This window comes from Pyxicephalus adspersus, chromosome 4 (genome assembly GCF_032062135.1).
Source record: "Pyxicephalus adspersus chromosome 4, UCB_Pads_2.0, whole genome shotgun sequence".
In the NCBI taxonomy this organism is placed as follows: Eukaryota; Metazoa; Chordata; class Amphibia; order Anura; family Pyxicephalidae; genus Pyxicephalus; species Pyxicephalus adspersus.
In genome coordinates this window covers 31,787,975-31,807,048 of record NC_092861.1, presented here as the reverse complement: position 1 = coordinate 31,807,048, position 19,074 = coordinate 31,787,975, and the positions used below count along the sequence as shown (strand labels likewise).

Below are 19,074 nucleotides of genomic sequence, written 5' to 3'. Positions count from 1 at the left end.
GCATTAATTAACTTGACTACGAAATAATTTTCCATATTTTTATAGGACATGGATTCACAGTTTTTAGTAGGGGCTGACGTTGCCAATGACTGCTGGTTTTGACATTAGTAGCTGTACAGTGTCCAACGGAAGCTGTTAAATGAAGGGCATTTAATAGCATACCCGCTAGCACAGGACATCGTGCTGAGAAATGTTATCATACAAGTGGAAAAGGGACAATATTTTACTGAAACCAATATTTTTTTCTGTTTTGAAGCCCTCATTACACTGCAAGCAACAAGAAACATCAGTACACTCCTTTGCTGTACATTTTATTTTTTATTTTTACCAATAAGAGGCCAAAAACGTATGTACACAGAGAATCCAAAGAAACCCAAAGCAAATCTGTATGAAGCGCAGTGTTTACCCCTTCACCCGAGGCTTTGGTTGTAGCATTTTCCAGGGCACATCTCCAGAATCACTGTGGGGGTGGTTGCTTGATGGGAAACAAACCACGTGCACTACTATGTGAGCTGCATGCGCCAGGTTAAATCCTCCTCACACAGTAAATAAAGATGCAGGGAAATCTTTGATGTTATATTAAATCCTTTTCCCTTAGCCCATTATGTTAAAGCCAATATCAGCAGTTTGTAACCAGATGTGTTGTTTTGTCCCAGGTAAATACACTCATTAGAATAGCATACATTGCAAAGTTTAATAAACAAGGATACCCTGCTACACTCTCCACCCTCATGCTCTCACTATAACTGCAGTCATACATACTGTACCACTCCATCATGCATACTGCTACACTGAAACACCCAATACCAGGTGACTTCTCCTCCAGCCACAAAATCTATGGCACAACCCACAGATCATCTTCCCACACAGTTGGCACAGATAAGTAATCATTCCGGTTGGCTAAAGATGCACACCAACCTGCAATGTTTTCTTAATGGGTCTTAAAAGTGCGATGTGTTTGCCAAAACCAAAGCAAACATGTGACAATGAGCAAAAGATGTATGTCATGCTGAATTTGGTTTCCCAAGGTGAAGCAATAAATCATCACATTATAATAAATCAACCACATGGCCTCCTTGACACCCTTCTCCTTAACTTTGAGAATACATGATGAGAGACCAAGCTTTCTGCAATCTCCATTCAGTAATGAGGGGTTAAAGCAGCATGTTATGTTCAAGGATGAACTATTGGCTGAATGAGGCTGAAGCTTAACATTTGTGGAGAACTCCAAACTGATGTTTCTATGGCTACATATACTAGGATCAATGAATGTTTTTATATTAATTGCTTGCCCGGTATATATTTTTCTCCTAAAACTTTTTGACCTACTCATGTTTGAAACATTAGCAGTTGACAAAGTAATGCCAATGAGCCAGCAGAATGTTTTATACAGATAACATAACATGCTGCTTGTTTTCCAAACCTCCTCTTATGCACCTGCTAAAAACAGCAAAACACACTGCCAAGGAAAGCAAGAAAGCAGCTGAAAGGCATATATAATGAATATACACTCATTTTACATAAATCCCTCTGCATCAAGCTTCTCCACTCCACACTTTTAAAATACATAATGAAAGCAGTATCAATCCATTCCTATTCACACCCCTCCCCTTTCCCCATCATGGAGTGCTTTGTGCCACTCCAGGGCATTAGAAAAAAAAGCACTGCACTGTTGCATTTAATTTGTTGTTTCTGTTTGAAATCAAGGCATATCGTTGTTTTAAAACTAAGGTACCACCTATGCACAGATTTGATTTTGTGCTCGATCTCTCTACCAAGTTTATGTGCAAATATGCTGATGGAAACCAGAATTTTTGTGGGTTTATTTTCCATTTTCTTTGCAAGCATGCCATGCATTGCTTTAAAAAAAATATTAATAATAATAATGAGAGAGAAAAAATTTGGTACACGTATACCATCTTATCCAAAACCCAGACTATTAGCTCTACACTCGCTCGAGATTCTACAGCCTCTTGTTTAGATGCACTTTGTTGCCCTGATACTGTGATAATGAGCAAGTCTCAATCCCGTGCTGATGCAACATGGAGAATAAGGGGTAAAGAAAATCCATCTTGCTCTATAAATGTGCAAGGAGGGGGGAAAAAAGAAAACATAAAAGGTAATTATGCATTCATCTTAACCACCGAGCTGCAGTAAGATAAGTGCAGCACCTAACTTCCTTCGGGAAGGGGTTACACTTGGACTAAAACTTCAAATGCAATGGAATAAGGTGAAACTGTTCGGGGTAGAAGTGAGGACGTTGCTCGCAAAGTCCACGGGATACTGAATACTCTCGCAGCAAGCGCTGGGTTTGGGCTCCTCCCTCCTCCCCCGCCCCTTTCCACTTCAGGGTTCTTGCTGTGTGGGTCTTTTCAGATCCCGGATCTGTTTCACTAGGTAGGTTTTCTCATCGTTAAATTGCTCATCTTCAGTACGGTCATTCTGAAACTTGCTGAGGAATTCAATAAGCTTGCTCTGGTTCTTGAGGAGAATATCAAGGACTGGCTGTGTTTTGTTCGGGTTGGCTACAAATACCTGTAGATAAGGAAATAAAAAAAAAAAATTATGCTTCTGTAAAAAAAATATATATTAAAAATATATATATAAAAATATATATATATATATTAAAAATATATATATATTATTATTATTACAGTAAACTAAAGTAAAAAGATATTTATTAACTATTACACTCCAACAAATGACCAAAAAAATAATACCAATGAAACTCTGCTCTATCCAATGATTAATGCCCAAGGTAGGTACTCCGGTTTCCTCCCGCATCCCAAAAATATGCAGTGAGGTTAAATTGGCTTCTCCCTAACAATTGACCTTAGACTACATTAATGGCATATGATTATGGTAGGGACATTAGATTGTGAGCTCCTTTGAGGGACAGTTAGTGACACGACTATGGACATTGTACAGCGCTGCGTAATATGATGGCGCTATATAAATACTGTGTAATAATAATAATAATTGACCATGTGGTCTGTGCCAACGATAAGAACTGTTGTTTAAGAAAGGCCAGCGTCTGTCTGTATTAAAGAAATGCAAAAATGCTACTGGATACTCCATCTATCCTCATCATCAGTGACCATTTGGTTGGGACACATTTACCTGTGTTAAATCTGCTTTCCCTAATTTCTTTTTCATCCTCATCAACATGCTAACTACATTTTTCAATCAAACAATTCCATTTTACAAACCTTTTTTTGATCCAGAGAGGTCATTACTTGGTTTCTGTGTTCTTTTTATACAACACAGGAAGACCACAGTTGGTGGTAGAAACCAGCAGGGTGCTGTGCATAGCTTATTTATTAGTCTGGCACTTAAAAAATATTTTGCAAATATCAATTTACCTTGACAGGTGGATATCGGGCTGGAGGAGCAGTTATTGCTGGACAGGCTACATCAAGGGGACCTAGGTTATCACCCAAACCTGATAGAGAGCTTTCAAAACCATTTGCTAATAAATAGAATAAGAAGTAGGCAAAAGAAATTTTAATACCTTAAACACGTGGAAAGCTTCAAACTGAATGTTGCGGCTTTTGTCACGCAGAAGGTTCATCATCAGCTTGAGGTTTTCAGGTTTACTGATATACTTCGTCATGATAGTGAAGTTGTGTCGGTCCAGAAGGAGTTCACCAAGTAGCTGCAAAATTAATGATAATAAAAGAGGAAATGAGAGAGGAATATCAGGTACGTAAAGAATGCACAACTGAAATACCAAACTTTGATATGAACAATTAACAGATAACTATCTACAAAGGATTTATAATTTGCATAAACATAACACAAGTTAAAAAACACATTTTTAATTTTTCCTGCTTACAACTTTAGATGCTACTGAAGGTCCTGTACTGTAAGTAACCCTTGCTTGCTCATTCTGTCAACATATAATCCTGATTTTGAATGGTTTAGACAATACAAACTCATATAACCATAAACTTCAGCTAGTACAATGGGGCCTTGTAAGGCTGCATGCTAGTACTGCTACTTGCCGCTGTAATTTATTGCCATCTTCGCCCAGAAAGAAAACTTCTCTTAGAAAAGCTTCACACATACCTTCAGTGACTGTCTTTTTGTCACATAGTTTTCTGAATGCAACAACTTTTCATATTCGCTGAAGAACTGAGAAAGAAGGGAAAAAATAGGCATCAAGAAATTTATAATGAAGACCACAAATAACAAAAATTTGTACAGTAAAGAAAAGCAGAAATATACAGTAAAAGTATAGTGCACAAGACAGGAAGTGTTTTACACAAAAGCTTTATTGGACTATGACTTTAACAAGGTAATTAAAATTGGATATGACATTAAAGTTCAGAATTGTTCTGCCCGGACCGCCAAGGGCTGCCATTGGGACTGACATGAGTGCAGCTGAACACCTCAGACAGGTTACTGTGTTGGAATGTGTCCTGTGCACATTTATCAAATGACTGAATGCTGCTTTATTTACACTAAGGTCTGCTACACACAATACACACTAAGACTTGGTACAGTCCTGAAAATAAACATTTATACATAAATCAAAAAAAAAAAACTAAGGCTAAGTATACACGTCAGGTGAATCTCGTCTAAATATCACCTCAGGGCTAGTATCAGGCAAGAATCTGGCATGTATACAGCGCTCATCCGACGTCGTTCATGAATCCGTCCAGGCAGATTCACAAACGATGAATGATCATAATACAAGTGAAAGGGAGAGATCGCAACGAGGTGCCGCTCACTCATTCTCCCCCCTCCCCATAGAGCAGACCGGTGCCATATGTACAGCGCTCGTTCATGCATCTTTCAGTCGCGATCCTTTCCAATGACAAAAATCTAACGTGTGTATGTAGCCCAACTGTAGTGCCATTTTATTAATAAAAAAAAAAACACACACACAAAAATATTGTATTTACAGCTTACCTTGTCATAATGATTTTCAAGAAATTCAGCACTCAGGAGCTTGTGTCTAGTCAATAGGTCCTGACAAGAAAACACAAACCAAACTAAATAGAGGACGCAATACTACTGAAACTGTAGCCTGTTACATTTGTATTCAACACCCAAGACCTTCTCAGGAAACATTAATACTTCCCTATAAGACTTTGTTATGTAACAAAGAGCAGAACTAGATAACCGTAAACCCCTATAGAACTTCTAGACTAAGAATATGTATGGCTTAAGTGGAAATTATTACTGGCTTTACAAAATTACAAATTGTGTGTGTGTACTGGTTAAAACAAAAAAATACAGACATATTTTGGCTGCATATGGCCTATGAGCTATATATATATATATATATATATATATATATATATATATATATATATATATATATATATATATATATATATAAAAAAAAAGGCTCAAAATCCAAGATTTTCTGAAAGTTTTCTGGACAAGACTTGTCCAATGCATGGCCCACAGAACATTCTGATTTGCCAGCCTAGCACAGCAAGAGGGCACATGCATATTTTAAGAATTTATGTAATTTTATTATTAAATTTTTTGTACATACCCTTTTAATAACATAAAAAGTATATTTTGCTGGGTGCATATATATTCCACAGTTGGGGTTCGCGTGCCAATTTGTCTTCGTAAAATGTTGTTGAAGATTTGAGCAACATCCTTTTTGCCCTAGAAAGAATTTTAAAATTATTGCATTAAAAAAAAGGGCTTTTTTTTTTTGATATATTGCAAACAACATTTTTTTTATTTCTGTATATTCTTTATCTAAAACTAGGCACAAAAAGCATACAATGAAATACAGTTGAATTGAGATGGAAAAGTGCTAGGTTATGTTGTACCATACATAGGCAGATCTGTTGCGGACCAAGTAAATGCACACAATTGGCAACCTAGAAAAGCTTCCAACTTTGCTCTCATCAGATGTGGCACACATACCATACAGCGATTCTGCCCTATTCTACTGTGAATGAATGCTAAGTAAACGCAGATATCTTTCAGCATGTAAAACCACTGCAGTCTATAATGAAACACTCACTAAGTTACTCACCCATTACACAGCTTTTGAAAATCATGCTTAAACTAGGTGTATTTCTGGGAAATTTCTATTTCTTGTGCCTACCATAGAAAATCAATGCTTACACAACCTTAAAGTGTGTATCTAAATCAGAACAATGAACATTTCCTATCTAGTCCCTTTTATTTTGTTATAAATATTATTGAAGCTTCTAAGCTTCATATCAAGTACAAGTAAAATGTAACATATTATACATATACACATACTTTTTTTAGATTGGATTAAGATATAATTTAGGATCAGCTATTTTTTTTTTTATTTTATATACAACCAAAGGTGTGTCATTCTGACTTTTTTACAATTTTGTTGTTGTCACATTTGAACAAGCCATTAGCGAAAGTGGATAGCCCCCCTAAAATGGATACTTCTTGCCACCTAGCATGCTATATTACTAAATACCAAAAGAATCACTGTGTTGTTGTGTCACCTCAAAGTCTATGAGTTGCAGGTCAGCCACCAAAGTACCCAGGAGTCCGCTGTTGTACAGTTCCTGAGCTAGCTGAGCTACAGCTTCAGTCTGAGGTTCCTTTTCATTGGTGCCATACAAGATCTCCTTCATAGCCACCAGATTTTTGGACACTTCTTCAGTTGCCTGGTAAATAAAAAAAAAAAGTTACAAAATATACGCATGCTATAGCAAGAATGTGCTGATGTTACAATTAAGAGGACTGTATTACTTGACGATTTTCAGTCTACATTACAATGATGAGTTCAGGATTCAAGAAGTCCCCAGCACCACAGGATTCAGCTAAAAAAATACCTTCTGCAGACAAACCATGCAGACAGACACACATCAACAAACATGATGACAACGTCTGGAGTGCTGACCTCCTGTGGTAGGTTAGGTTAAAGAAGAGCCTGTTAAAACTAAAATCAATATAATCTGGAGGAAGACGGTTAGTGTTAGGAGAAATATAGATATAAACCGTGACTAAAAACACAGACTCAGCAAACTATAGAGTGCACAATTGACTTGTAAAAAAACTTTTAGGATAGGTAATCTGAATGCTTGATTTACCAGACAGGACAGCAGAGAAATATCCCCATATTCAAATTACTAAAAAATAAAAAGAAAATGTATAGCCTAAAGGAAGCCATAATAGAGGCAAAAAAAAATGATTTTGCATAGATTTACCTAGCTCAGTCACTTTGATTCACCCTTCACAATTTCCAGGTCTTCCGGTGTGGGACGTGCCATTCCATGTCTAGGACCAGAGTTGCTAATCATCACCAGTATTACATGGAAATGTGGGTCAGACGATGTGCCAGACTCCGTGAAAGTTTAATGTTCAATTAAAGTTTAGGAATGCAAAACTTTTTTTCAAGCTTGCAACCAGAGCAAGAAGCAATGGCAATTTTACCACAGTGCACAAATATTCTGGTAGCAAATGTTTAAGGATTGAAATTCTATTTACTTTGACGAGATTGCCTCTCATTTTGTGTTGTATCTCTAGGATAGAACAGGAAGGAAAATACCCTCCAGTCAGATACAAATCACAAAAAAAGCCTGATTGGGGTTTTCGCTTACAATGCCTTATCATCGTTCTATTCTTGTTTGCTCCATGGACAAATAATACAGCTTGTGGCTGTGTGTGAAGCTGCTGCTGCTTTTCCTTTCAGCTAGTAATAGCTCTGATCAGGTCACTTACTTGGAAAAAAACATAAGGCCCACGTTACAGCCCTGCTTTACTATCATTGGCAAGTCAAGCATAACACACTTTACACAGCAAACAAAAAGACTGATTTTATAACTACATATGCTGCACAGATACTGGCCATTAGCACTTGTCCGGTCAATCGTGTGCACTGTAAAGATGCCTTGTTACTTATATTTATTGTTCTTCTGTGTTTTTACCCACAGCATAGTACAGTATATTACAACATAGGAAAGGGGGTAGATAAAAACTTGCAGATAAATCCCCATAAGACAGACTTTCCAAGTCCAGTCCTCTGTCATAACAGTGCACGTTTCCCTCATTTTCTTCTGTTAGCACAATGCATTCTGTTAAACTATTACTAATTAACACACCGGTGCTCCTAAAGAAAGTCTGAAAAGCATGCACTGCTACTAGTGAACTGGATTAGTAAATGATAAACTTGTTCTAGTTTTTTTTTGTCTACCATGTCACATTTGTATGTGGCATAAACTGATTTTCCCATGGATAGGTTAGTAACTCCATCACAGTGAAGATGTCCTCCACCAGAAGTCCCTACAAAGAAAACACTGTGACAGAGGACACATATTAACCGATAAAACTGCAGTTCTGTCCATCTTCTGCTTCCCAAATGAACTCCTTTTTGCTTTGGGCCAGGCCACTTTCTTTGGGTCCTTGCTCCTGCTGTTAATGTGCATGTCATCGGAAGCATACGTAGTATATGAGATGTTTGAACCAGAAGTGGGACGGGTTAGAGAATTGGATTGGAGGGTAGGGGAGCTGTGAGGTACAAGCAGCTGTGAAATAAAACAGCATAAAAAGGAATATATAAAATACACGCATAAATAAATACAAAAGCAGGAAAACTTGTCATCCGTAGGAAGTGAGACAAGTCCAATGCCCCGTTGCCACAATGTCCCACAGATGTGCCTCACATAAACCCCTCCACCAACAAGAATGAATGACTGGGATACAAAACTTTCCAAGATAATACAATGTAGTCATCATGGATCATCTCCTTGATTATATTTGGCCTTGGTATTATGCTGATCCTCCTGTTTAAATGCTTAGATATTGCAACTTAGAGCTTCTAGCTGCCTGTGAATTTCCTTTAATTTGGGAGTTTACTCTTGTTGTGTCTATGTGACAAATATAGGACTCCTTCCCAATAGAGCCCAGATGGCAAAAAAAAAAAAAAGCCTTTTTTTTTTATTTGTAACCATTTTAAAATATTTATCTAAAACAATATTCAGACTTTAAATCCACTTTTGGATTTGTTTTTCAAAACAATATACAGCTCTTTTTGCAGGGACATGAAAGTGTTTAGTTTACAATCCTGGTTGTGGTTTAACACATTTATTCCAAGCACAAGTGTTCCTTCAATAGAGTTTGTAATGACTGAAATATGGGAGCTTTCATTGCCAACTTGTTTTGGAAGGTGCTCCTCTTTCAATCACCACTTAATGGCTCGGATGTATTAAAACTCCCCAAGGCTAGAGAGGATACACTTTTATTGGTGAAGCTGGATGATCCATAAAACCTGGAATGGATTTTTTCAAAGTCATTTACTAGCAAATGCTTTGAATCTTGGACCAGATCTATTCAAGGTTTGCTGGATCACCCAGCATCATTGATGAAAGTGTATCCTCTCCAGCCTTGGAGAGCTTTAATAAATCTGGCCCATTCAGGTACTTTGTGTTCCATGGATTGCCATGTGTAAAAGCCCTGCACATGTGCATGCAGTTTCTCAAACAGACTTAAGCATGTCTGTCACTCCCAACAATTTGTCTCATATTCAGCAATGCCTCGGTTTTTGTCTTTTGCAATCCTGTTGCAGTGGGTTGTCTGGAATTACAGATACAGGAGGTGCAGGGACACTATAAATCTGTTGCCAAGACTTCGCTAAATGAAAGGCAGCCCGATTTTTGTCTGTGCCACTACTATGTTTGATAACTGACTCCCTGTTTTCCTCACCACTGACAACTTTTGTTTCTCACTCCTGAGAACAAAGAAATTACCAATATGGCTAGTCAATGGCCCACAAAATACCAGACAAGTTCTTGGTGCTTACATGTGATATTTGAATGCTTACACAGCAGATTCATAAGGTAGTCACATATATGATACAACAATATAAAAAACAGGTTGCAGCAAGACAATTAAAAGTGACGTATCATGGTGCATATAAAGAGCTACTGGAATCAGACATGAATCACTTCCTGTGCTCACACACCCAGTGTGAATGAATGAAAAGCAAAAGCTTTCGTTTGGTGCCAAAATACAGGTACGGATCAAACCAAATTTACATTAAAGTATAGCAAGAAAAAAAAAAAAGTTGCCGCCATACACCATGACTTTCACCAACTGAGCTGCACTTCCAGCACTAATAGCAATAGCCACAACTTGTACATTACATAGTAACTGGATTTGCTTTATGTTTAGACTGTAAAACCACATGGAATTTTTTTTAAAAAAAGACAAATCCTATTCTGGAAGAGGTTCCTCATCGAGCAGTTTCCTACTGGCTGTCCTGCGGCAAGATCCTCCTGGGATCCAGAAGGCAGGGGACTGATGGATGTATGCAGCTAGAATAGAGGTCTCCTGCACCCAGAAAAAGGGCTTGCAATGGGATGTGGGTTTAAGCAAAAATATCTTGTGTCATAAATAAATAAATGTAAATGAACACTAGCAGGCCTTCTTTACTAGCTTTACTTTGCTGGTTACATTTCCCTTTGCTCATTTAACCGTTTTGCTGAAATTTGTTGTAAGTAGAAGGAGGATTCCCCAGCTGGTCATAGACAAAAATAAAAAGCTATTAGCGTCACCTCCCAACTAATACTGAACAAATATTATACAGTATTTATATAGTGCCTACATATTACACAGCTCTGTACAAACTCCAGTCATGTCAATAGCTGTCCCTCAAAGGGGCTCACAATCTAATGTCTCTACCATAGTCATATGTCTATAATACAGTCTAAGGTCAATTTGGGGGAGGAAGACAATTAACTGCATGTTTTTGGGATGTGGGAGGAAACCGGCAAACTGGAGAAAACCCAACACGGGGAGAACATGCAAACTCCATGCAGATAGTGTCCTGGCCGAGATTCGAACCTGGGACCCAGCACTGCAAAGGCCAGAGTGCTAACCACTGAGGCACCGTGCTGCCAGATATTTATATATATTTTATTCCATTAGGATTGATTTTCCCCTGCTTAAAATGTTGCTACTAGGACAGGAAGTAAGGAAAATCTCCCAAACAAGGCAAGCGTCAGCAAAAGTTAAAAACAAACTAATAAAATAAAAGAGGAAATCAGAACTGATCCCTACACTAAGCAATGGGTTGGGAAATCCTTTAAAAAAGAAACCTTAATTAGGTCTCTACTAACAAAGCAAATTGTGCATAACATACTATTTGTTGTTGGTCAATGATATACATGTGTTTGACTGGGTGTTACACTCTTGAGAGACCTTGTAAAAAAAATTGCAAACACGTGAGGAATTCTAGGAATGTCTAAATCTGCGAGAAACAACAAAATAAGTAGGAAAAATAATCACTGCATGTTTACTGATTTCCAGATGTTATCAAGGGCTGCAGTAAATAAACATTGTTGTTCCAAGAGATTCCTGATAGAGTGGACAACTCCATTCACTGAACAAGTGTTGTCTGTCAAGCAGTGTCTGTATTCACACATTGGGCCCGATTTATTACAGCTCTCCAGCTCTTCTCAGTGAACATGGGTGGATGGATTAAAAGTCATTTGCTATTTGTTAGTAAATGTTTTGAATCCTGGACTAGATCCATTCCAGGTCTGCTGGATCACCCAGTTTCACTGATGAAAGTGTATCCTCTCCAGCCTTGGAGAGCTTTAAAAATTCAGGGCCATTTTGTGGTGATTGAAAGAGGGAGTGAGCACCTTCCAAAACAAGTTGGCAGTGGAAGCTCCCATATTTCAGTCATTACAAACTCTATTGAAGGTACACAATCCTGGACCAAATCCATTCCAGGTTTGCTGGATCGCCCAGGTTGACTAATGAAAGTGTATTCTCTCCCGCCTTAGAGAGCTTTAATAAATCAGACCCAATAGGATTGGGAAGAACTGCAAATTTAGATCAATTTACAAAAAAAACATTGCTAAACAACTTTGGTTCACAACTAGGTATAACTAAATCCTACATACACCGGCCACTGCTGTCATTGACGGCCAAGTCAAGTGCCTAAAAAATCATGCATATGAAGATAAAGATGTAGTCTCAAGACGTGGAAAATTATGCAGTAAATGCACGGATAGAGGTAAAAAAAAAAAAAAAAGTGTTACATTATAAGGAAGACGCCTAGTACATAATGTTCTATACCACGACATTCATTATGGCACTGTGTGGTCCTATTAAGCAATAATAATTTAAGTCCTGTTTATTAGTAATAAGTGACATAAAACCATATCTAACCAATGATGATAAACGAGAAGCTGGCCTCTATTGCACAAGTTTGTGGCTGTCTGGACCCCTTGGATAGATTATATAGAACTGAGGCCCGATATTCTTTCCCTAAAGTGCTGTTTAAAGTTCCTTCCCCTGGGGACTACATTACCCTTTCTCTTTCATACTTCTCTCTTTCTCCTCTTCCTCCTCACCTGTCCCTTTACCCACTTTGTTTTGCACAACATTTTCAGGGAAGTGGTTTTGCACTTGTAAATGGCTGATGTTCCTTAAGAAATGTTCCATGTACTGATGACTCTTGTGAGTTTTTGCACTGTATTAGATATTTGTCTAATTTTGATAATGGGATGGTATTATTTGTAATACTTTCTAGTGCTGATATGAAATCCTTCTGTATTATCCTTTATTAATGTTTTCTGTACTACTATGTGACTATTACTTAAAAAACTATTGCAACATAAAAAACAAACATATCTATCCAGAGGCTGCAGGGATGAGACAAGATGAAACACAAGGGAACAATGATGTTTTACCTTCTCAGCTTTCTTGTCGGAAATGTCCTGCTTCTCCAATACGGCTATGCTTTCCTTTAGATTCTTCACTATGTCTGCAGGAGACTTGTGGGACTTCCCAAAGGGGAATGGCATGTTTGCTAGTGTAACACTGCTTTATGGTACACCTGAAAAACACAAAGATGAGGATCAGCAGCTGCTCTGGGTTACTCTTGTAAGTGATACCCCTCTACCACGTACTGGAAATATTCTTTAACAGAGTATTCTTACCCAAGAAAAAACTCTTTTATATGTGGTCATATATTGTTTTGTTTGAATTTGTATTTTTCACTCCCTATCAAGTAATGTACAACACTGTGTGACATGCTGCTACTTAATAGCAAACACAATTAAGGATGATGAGGAAGGTGCAGTTTATACAATATGACAGTATAATCTCTTTGAAGATGGATGAAGACATTGCAATCTGGTTAAATTGTTATTCCCAGCCCTTATAGCGTGTGAGGGCTTACCTGATTGGATACATTGATAAATATAAATGATATCAATGAATTGTTTCAGTAGACACCAAACACTAAATATAATGCCAAAGCCAGAACAGACTGCTGTGTGTGACACCTTATGTGTGTAAAGTACAACATAATCATGGTGGCATAGGGCTAGATTACAATGTATAAGCCCAGCTTTTAGCTTGGACAATTTATAGATCTCTTAAATCCTGCACATACTTGAGCATTTGTGACATTGTCAGCTTTATATGCACAGCTGTTAGAAAGGCTTGTGGGTGACATTACCTTTGTACTGTTTACCTGGCAAGGACTTCAATCTGGGATACCTAGGACATGAAAAGGTCACTAAATAAATATAATGTTTGCTTATTACCCTTATTTCTGTTGTCCTAAACCGCACCCATCACTCAAAAGTCAGAATGAAACTGCCTTCTGGAAATAAATCATTTGCTTTCCCGTTCACCTTTAGTTTTGTCTAGGTGCCTCCTACCTAATTAGATTTTCCAGTCTTTTCAATTCTAATGGCCTCCATATTAAATACTTAACTTGTGCAGCCTGTCCTTGGTACTAATTTGTGCAGCCTGTCCTTGGTACTAACTAGTGTCCCTTGAACAATATGGTTTCATTACACTTCTTTAAAGTTCAACTGCTAATAAAAATGAAGGCCATAAATGTAGGAATCCTAAGGTAGCTTTGTTCAAGATAAACTATTTTATAATTAATTGCAAGGCCCCGAGGGCCCCCTGAATGAATTACACAAAAACTGACCATCTCATAGCAGAAGCATGAGCATCCCCCACCCCAAAACCAAGCACAAATGGGGTAAAAAAGGGAAGGGTAACTTCAATGCTGAAAATCATAAAAAATACGTTTATGGAGGAGGTTCTAAGGGCAATTGGGGTACACTTCACAAAAATGCAGAAACAACCACCGATGACTCTTAAATTTTTACATTATTTCTTGTACAGCGCTGTGTAATATGTTGGCACTATATAAATCCTGTATATTAATAATATTAGGGCTTTCTTCTTAATTTTGGCTTAACTAGACAACCACTAAAAAAGGCAGAAGTCCCAACCTGCATGTTCATACATGGATCATACTGACGGCCCAATAATTTGGTAATTTGGAATTTGGTAGATGCAAAATAAAATGAACAATTCTTACTCCCTTCTAGAGCAATTTACAAAATATGCTTAAAGTGAGATACATAACACCACCGGTAGTCACAGAGATGTTACAAGGATATATTCTATCTAGGAATATTGGCAAACTGCCGATAAAAATGTTTCTGCCAAGATTATTATGTTGTTTCTAATTGTGTTATTCTTTTTAGCCCTGTATAGAGATTAGCTTGTGTGAAGCTTGAATTTGAAATATTGTTATAAGAGGGACGAAATTATATATTGTGTAACAAATATCACTGGCAACAGGAAACCTTGGCACTACTTCGTATTATTTTTTGTTTTCTTTGACATGTCCCTGAAGATCAGACTTCTCTAATATTTTAGGTAGGTTTTATAAAAGATTGTGTAACATTACACAAGCATTTAAAAAATAAGTTACCGCTACAGATGGAATGTTAAAAGTTTGGAAATTATTTTCAGTTTTGTTATACAAATTTTATACAAAATGTATTTCACTTTTAACTAAAAATACTAAATGAAGCATACTTTATATAATAATTATATACAGGTATTCCCGGGTGACATACGAGATAGGGACTGTAGGTTTGTTCGTAAGTTGAATTTGTATGTAAATCGGTACAGGTACATTATTTTAATAAATGCAATTACCACAGATGTATGTCCCAACATAATATTAGGCAGTGTGTCTGTCAGTTACTGTATAAAATCCTCACTGTGAACTAATCACAAAGAAAATAAAACACAAAAAATCTTTATGGAGCCTAGACATTCAATAACTTCTGGAGCAAGCTGTGCTTTGATATGCAAAAAGTAACAACTGCAGAGTTTGTCTTGGTCATTAAAGAGTTACAAGGGGCTGCAGAAAGAGCTCACCCTCCTAAGATCACCCAAAACCTCAGCTGTGTTAAGCAAAAGATTTCTTCATGCAAACTGCCCCTTCCCCCCTTCAAGTCTCCGTCCTGCACACAGCCAGCAGGGAAACCCTGTTTGTACCTAGGAGTCGTCCGTATGTAGGATGTCCTTAACTCAGGGACTACCTGTAGTCATTATTTTAAAAATAGAAAACATGTCTAGAAAACTAGCAGAACATCACACCAAAAAGTCCAAACAAATATTATGTCCTGTGTGTGGTTTACAACCTTTGTAGTATCCATCACTTTAATGTCTCGTGTGGACCTTTCAATATCATCCTCATCTTTTTATCCTTCATTTGAGTATTCATATAAAGGTTTCTGATGAGTATGGATAATACATTGCATTATTATATGGAGCAGCTGATGTACTATTTGAGTTATGTGTGCATACACGGCACTATTATGCACTTTTGTAGTAGGAAGAAAACAACTCGCCCTGCTGGGTTCTGTTTAGTATATCATTAAAGAAAATATAAAATATGACAGTAAAATTTTTGAATTAGAGAAAACTCTGGAAAGTGCAGAAATGAAGAATAAAGCTAGAAGAACCAAGTAAGGACAGAATCCTCTAAAAAATTACCTAAAGTACTGAAAACTTACTAATGGATAACAGAGTAATGAATGCAGCAGTAACCAAACAGAATCTGTCTTTAGTTGCTGGACCGTGCAATTTGTACATATGTACAACCCTTTCCACTGCCTGACTAATAACAAATGATGTGTGCATGTAATAAGGGAAATATTAGTCACCTGGCTGCCATACTTAATATATAATAAAATCATACATATGATTAAACATTACACCAAGATTTGACTGAAGTTACCTGAAATATAAGTGACAGTGTGCTAAATGCAATGATCCATAATATATCTCTATGACCTTCCTATTTGAATACTTTTGTCCCATAATGCTTTGCATAATATATTCATATAGCTGCCAGCTCTCCTAGATGTTCATAAACAGTTAAGTTCCCAGGAAGAGAATAACTTTACTTATCATCCAACTATACAACCAAATCTCTACTCTCTGCTATGCAATACACATGATAGCAGCATCACACACTAATAATAACATCTAATGCAACCTGAGGAGTATACAAAGCATACCAAGGACATGTTTTACATACACAGGGACGTGATTTGGCTTAAAGTGTATTTTACTCAGAATAGTAAGAAGCCTGTTAAGGTTTAGAAATAAAGGGCCTGACTTTTTAAAGCTCTCCAAGGCTGAAGAGGATACACTTTCATCAGCGATCCTGGGTAATCCAGCAAACTTGGAAAGTTAGCAAATGTTTTCAATCCTGGAACAGATTAATTCCAGGTTTTTTTTTTTGGATCACCCAGGTTCACTGATAAAAGTGTATCCTCTCCTGTCCAGAGAGCTTTAATAAATCAGGCCCAAATAATTAAACACACAAAAGGGGGATTTCTTGTATCCAAAATGTCCACAGTGACTCAGACTCCAAAAGTCAGTATCCAGGACATTTTTTAAGTACAATCACATGATACTTGCAAAGTGATGGTAGGTATATGTGTCAGGGCTCACTATAGTATGCAGAGTTGTGGTGACAGGTATAGCGTAATGGCTGTAATAAATGATCCCTGTAGAATACAGGTTAGTGGCAAGATTAGGTATACAAAGGATGGGAGTGAAAGGTAAAAACAGCTAGCAGTACACAGTAGGTAGGAGGAGCCAGTATAGCCAGACATAGTGGTGGAGGGACATGGGTGTCTAGGGTATATACAGGGCATATATTTTAATGTGTATGGAGTAAGTCTCGATCGCTGTGCCTCAATGTGGATTTTCAAACAAAGATAAATGAACAGAGGCTGGATGAGCTGGACAGATGCTGATGGGTGTACAGTCTGAGCACCATTTGCACACTTTGTGCTTTGTATACCCACAGGTTGTTATAGAAAGGCAGAGGTGGAATGTATAAGTAACATGCAGATGGGAGCACAGTGGGTGGCAGGATCAGGAACAAAAACACAGTGTACAGTGGTTGGCAGACTGGTGGCGAAGATCAGAATAACGGGCAGGAGGGTAATGATAAAGATGTGGGTACAGTGGATAGCAGGGATTCCCAGCAGGCTATGGTGTTGGATTGGTAAAGCAGGCAGAGTAATGGTGATAATGATAAGAGTATGGTGGAAGGTAGGTAACCATATAGCAGGCATAGTATTGGCGATAATGATAATTGCGCAGTGAATGACAGTGATCATTATAAAGGATAGGGTGGTGGAGAGGAGTGCATAATGGATGGCAGAGATCAGAATAACAAACAGGGTCAGTGTTTTTCCCCAGCCCCTTTTAGCCGGGTACACCACCCGGCACTTTTCAGTAACCACCCGGCTGTTTTTGGGTGGCTACTGATGAGTTGGGTCACAATACAGGGACTGCCACCTGCCTAAAATTTCTTCCCACTCAGCTAAAAAAAAATTCTGGGTTGAGGACTTAGGGTGATGAGTACACAGTGCAATGCAGGGATCAGGGCTAGCAGACAGGATGGTGGTTATGTGTACACTGTGTATAGCAGACAGGGTGGAGATGAGTGCACATTGGATGACAAGGATCAGTATAGCAGACAAGGTTGTGGTAATGAATACTAAGACAGTGTCAGGGATCAGTATAGCAGTCAGTTGTTAGTACACAGTGGCACAGTTTTTTTTTGTATAAGGCTTGCAGGAATCTGAATAATATAGATGGCAGGGTAGTGGTGATAAGAGCTCTGGGGATGGAAGGGACCAGCAGAGCATGCACTGTGGATTGTAAGGATCAGGATGAGTAAGGATCGGTATAGTAGGGTGGAGGTGCTGAGCGCTGTGTACATAAGTAAGGATTGTTATATCAGGCAGGGTGGCGGTGAGGAGTGCACTGTGATCAGTAATGATCAGTATAACAGTGTGGAGGTGATGAGCACTGTGTACATAGTAAGGATCGGTATAACAGTGTGGAGGTGATGAGCACTGTGTACATAGTAAGGATCGGTATAGCAGGGAGGAGGTGATGAGCACTGTGTACATAGTAAGGATCGGTATAGCAGGGTGGAGGTGATGAGAGCTGTGTACATAGTAAGGATCGGTACTGTGTACATAGTAAGGATCGGTATAGCAGGGTGGAGGTGATGAGAGCTGTGTACATAGTAAGGATCGGTAAAGCAGGCAGGGTGGCAGTGATAAGTGCACTGTGGACATTAAGGATCGGTATAGCAGGGTGCGGTGCAGATAACGATAGGTATTCGGTGGGGCTCCGAGTACTCACAGGTGAGCGGTAGATCTGCAGTCACCGGGCCCCTCTGCTGGGCGCTGTCAGTGTGCGGCCTCTCCCCGTCAGCAGCTCCTCTATAGGCTGTACGGAGGGATCCTTTCTTCTCCGCTGTCTTCCTGGCTTTTGTCCTCCCCAGTCACTTCCGGGGTGTCTGGGAGCTGGTGACACGGCTAGGGCTCCCCTCCTTTACTTCCACTCCCCGGTGTCTCAGCAGAGGGGTCACTCCGGGGGGAGTCTCTGGCACTTAGTTGGGGTCACTCCGGGCGGCTCCTCCCGTCTCTATGGTGTTCTCGGTCCCAGAGGGATAGCTTCCGGCGCGCAATTTGACATCACTTTGACGGCGCCAGCAATGGATGCGGCGCACTTGCTGCAATTGGACTCTATGGTAAGGCGAGAGCTAGAGCGTTCCTGTGGATTGTGAGTGGCTCAGGGGCTCCTCTGTGCGGTGTGGAGTGGTCATGTATATATGTTATCAGGTCTATGACAGTGGGTACTGAGATATCGTGTGTGCTGGGGGAGGGGGCAGCAGATCAGGGAAGTCAGAGGATCACACAGTACATATATTGTTGTTTCATATCATACACTGCACTATTG

The 19,074-nt window shown here is 38.7% G+C and overlaps 1 protein-coding gene across 1 annotated transcript; it reads right to left on the bottom strand.

Annotated features, from left to right (window-relative positions):
* Positions 1-298: 298 nt before the first annotated feature.
* Positions 299-18,817, bottom strand: LOC140329720 (calcium-binding protein 39-like). Its single transcript, XM_072410107.1, has 9 exons — positions 18,475-18,817; positions 12,663-12,808; positions 8,283-8,486; positions 6,462-6,626; positions 5,496-5,628; positions 4,915-4,997; positions 4,069-4,134; positions 3,512-3,655; positions 299-2,535 (listed from the first exon to the last, which is right to left on the bottom strand). The coding sequence occupies exons 2-9, from the start codon at positions 12,774-12,776 to the stop codon at positions 2,347-2,349; spliced, it is 1,098 nt and encodes a 365-aa protein (XP_072266208.1). The 5' UTR covers positions 12,777-12,808; positions 18,475-18,817; the 3' UTR covers positions 299-2,346.
* Positions 18,818-19,074: the final 257 nt, after the last annotated feature.

Excerpts from the sequence above, each read along its gene's own strand:
- LOC140329720 (XM_072410107.1), bottom strand. The coding sequence starts at position 12,776 with ATGCCATTCCCCTTTGGGAAGTCCCACAAGTCTCCTGCAGACATAGTG. Across the intron at positions 4,998-5,495 it reads AAAAGGGTATGTACAAAAAA|TTTGGTTTGTGTTTTCTTGT; the intron begins TTTAATAATAAA and ends TCCTCTATTTAG. Across the intron at positions 2,536-3,511 it reads AAGCTTTCCACGTGTTTAAG|GTATTTGTAGCCAACCCGAA; the intron begins GTATTAAAATTT and ends CCTTATCTACAG.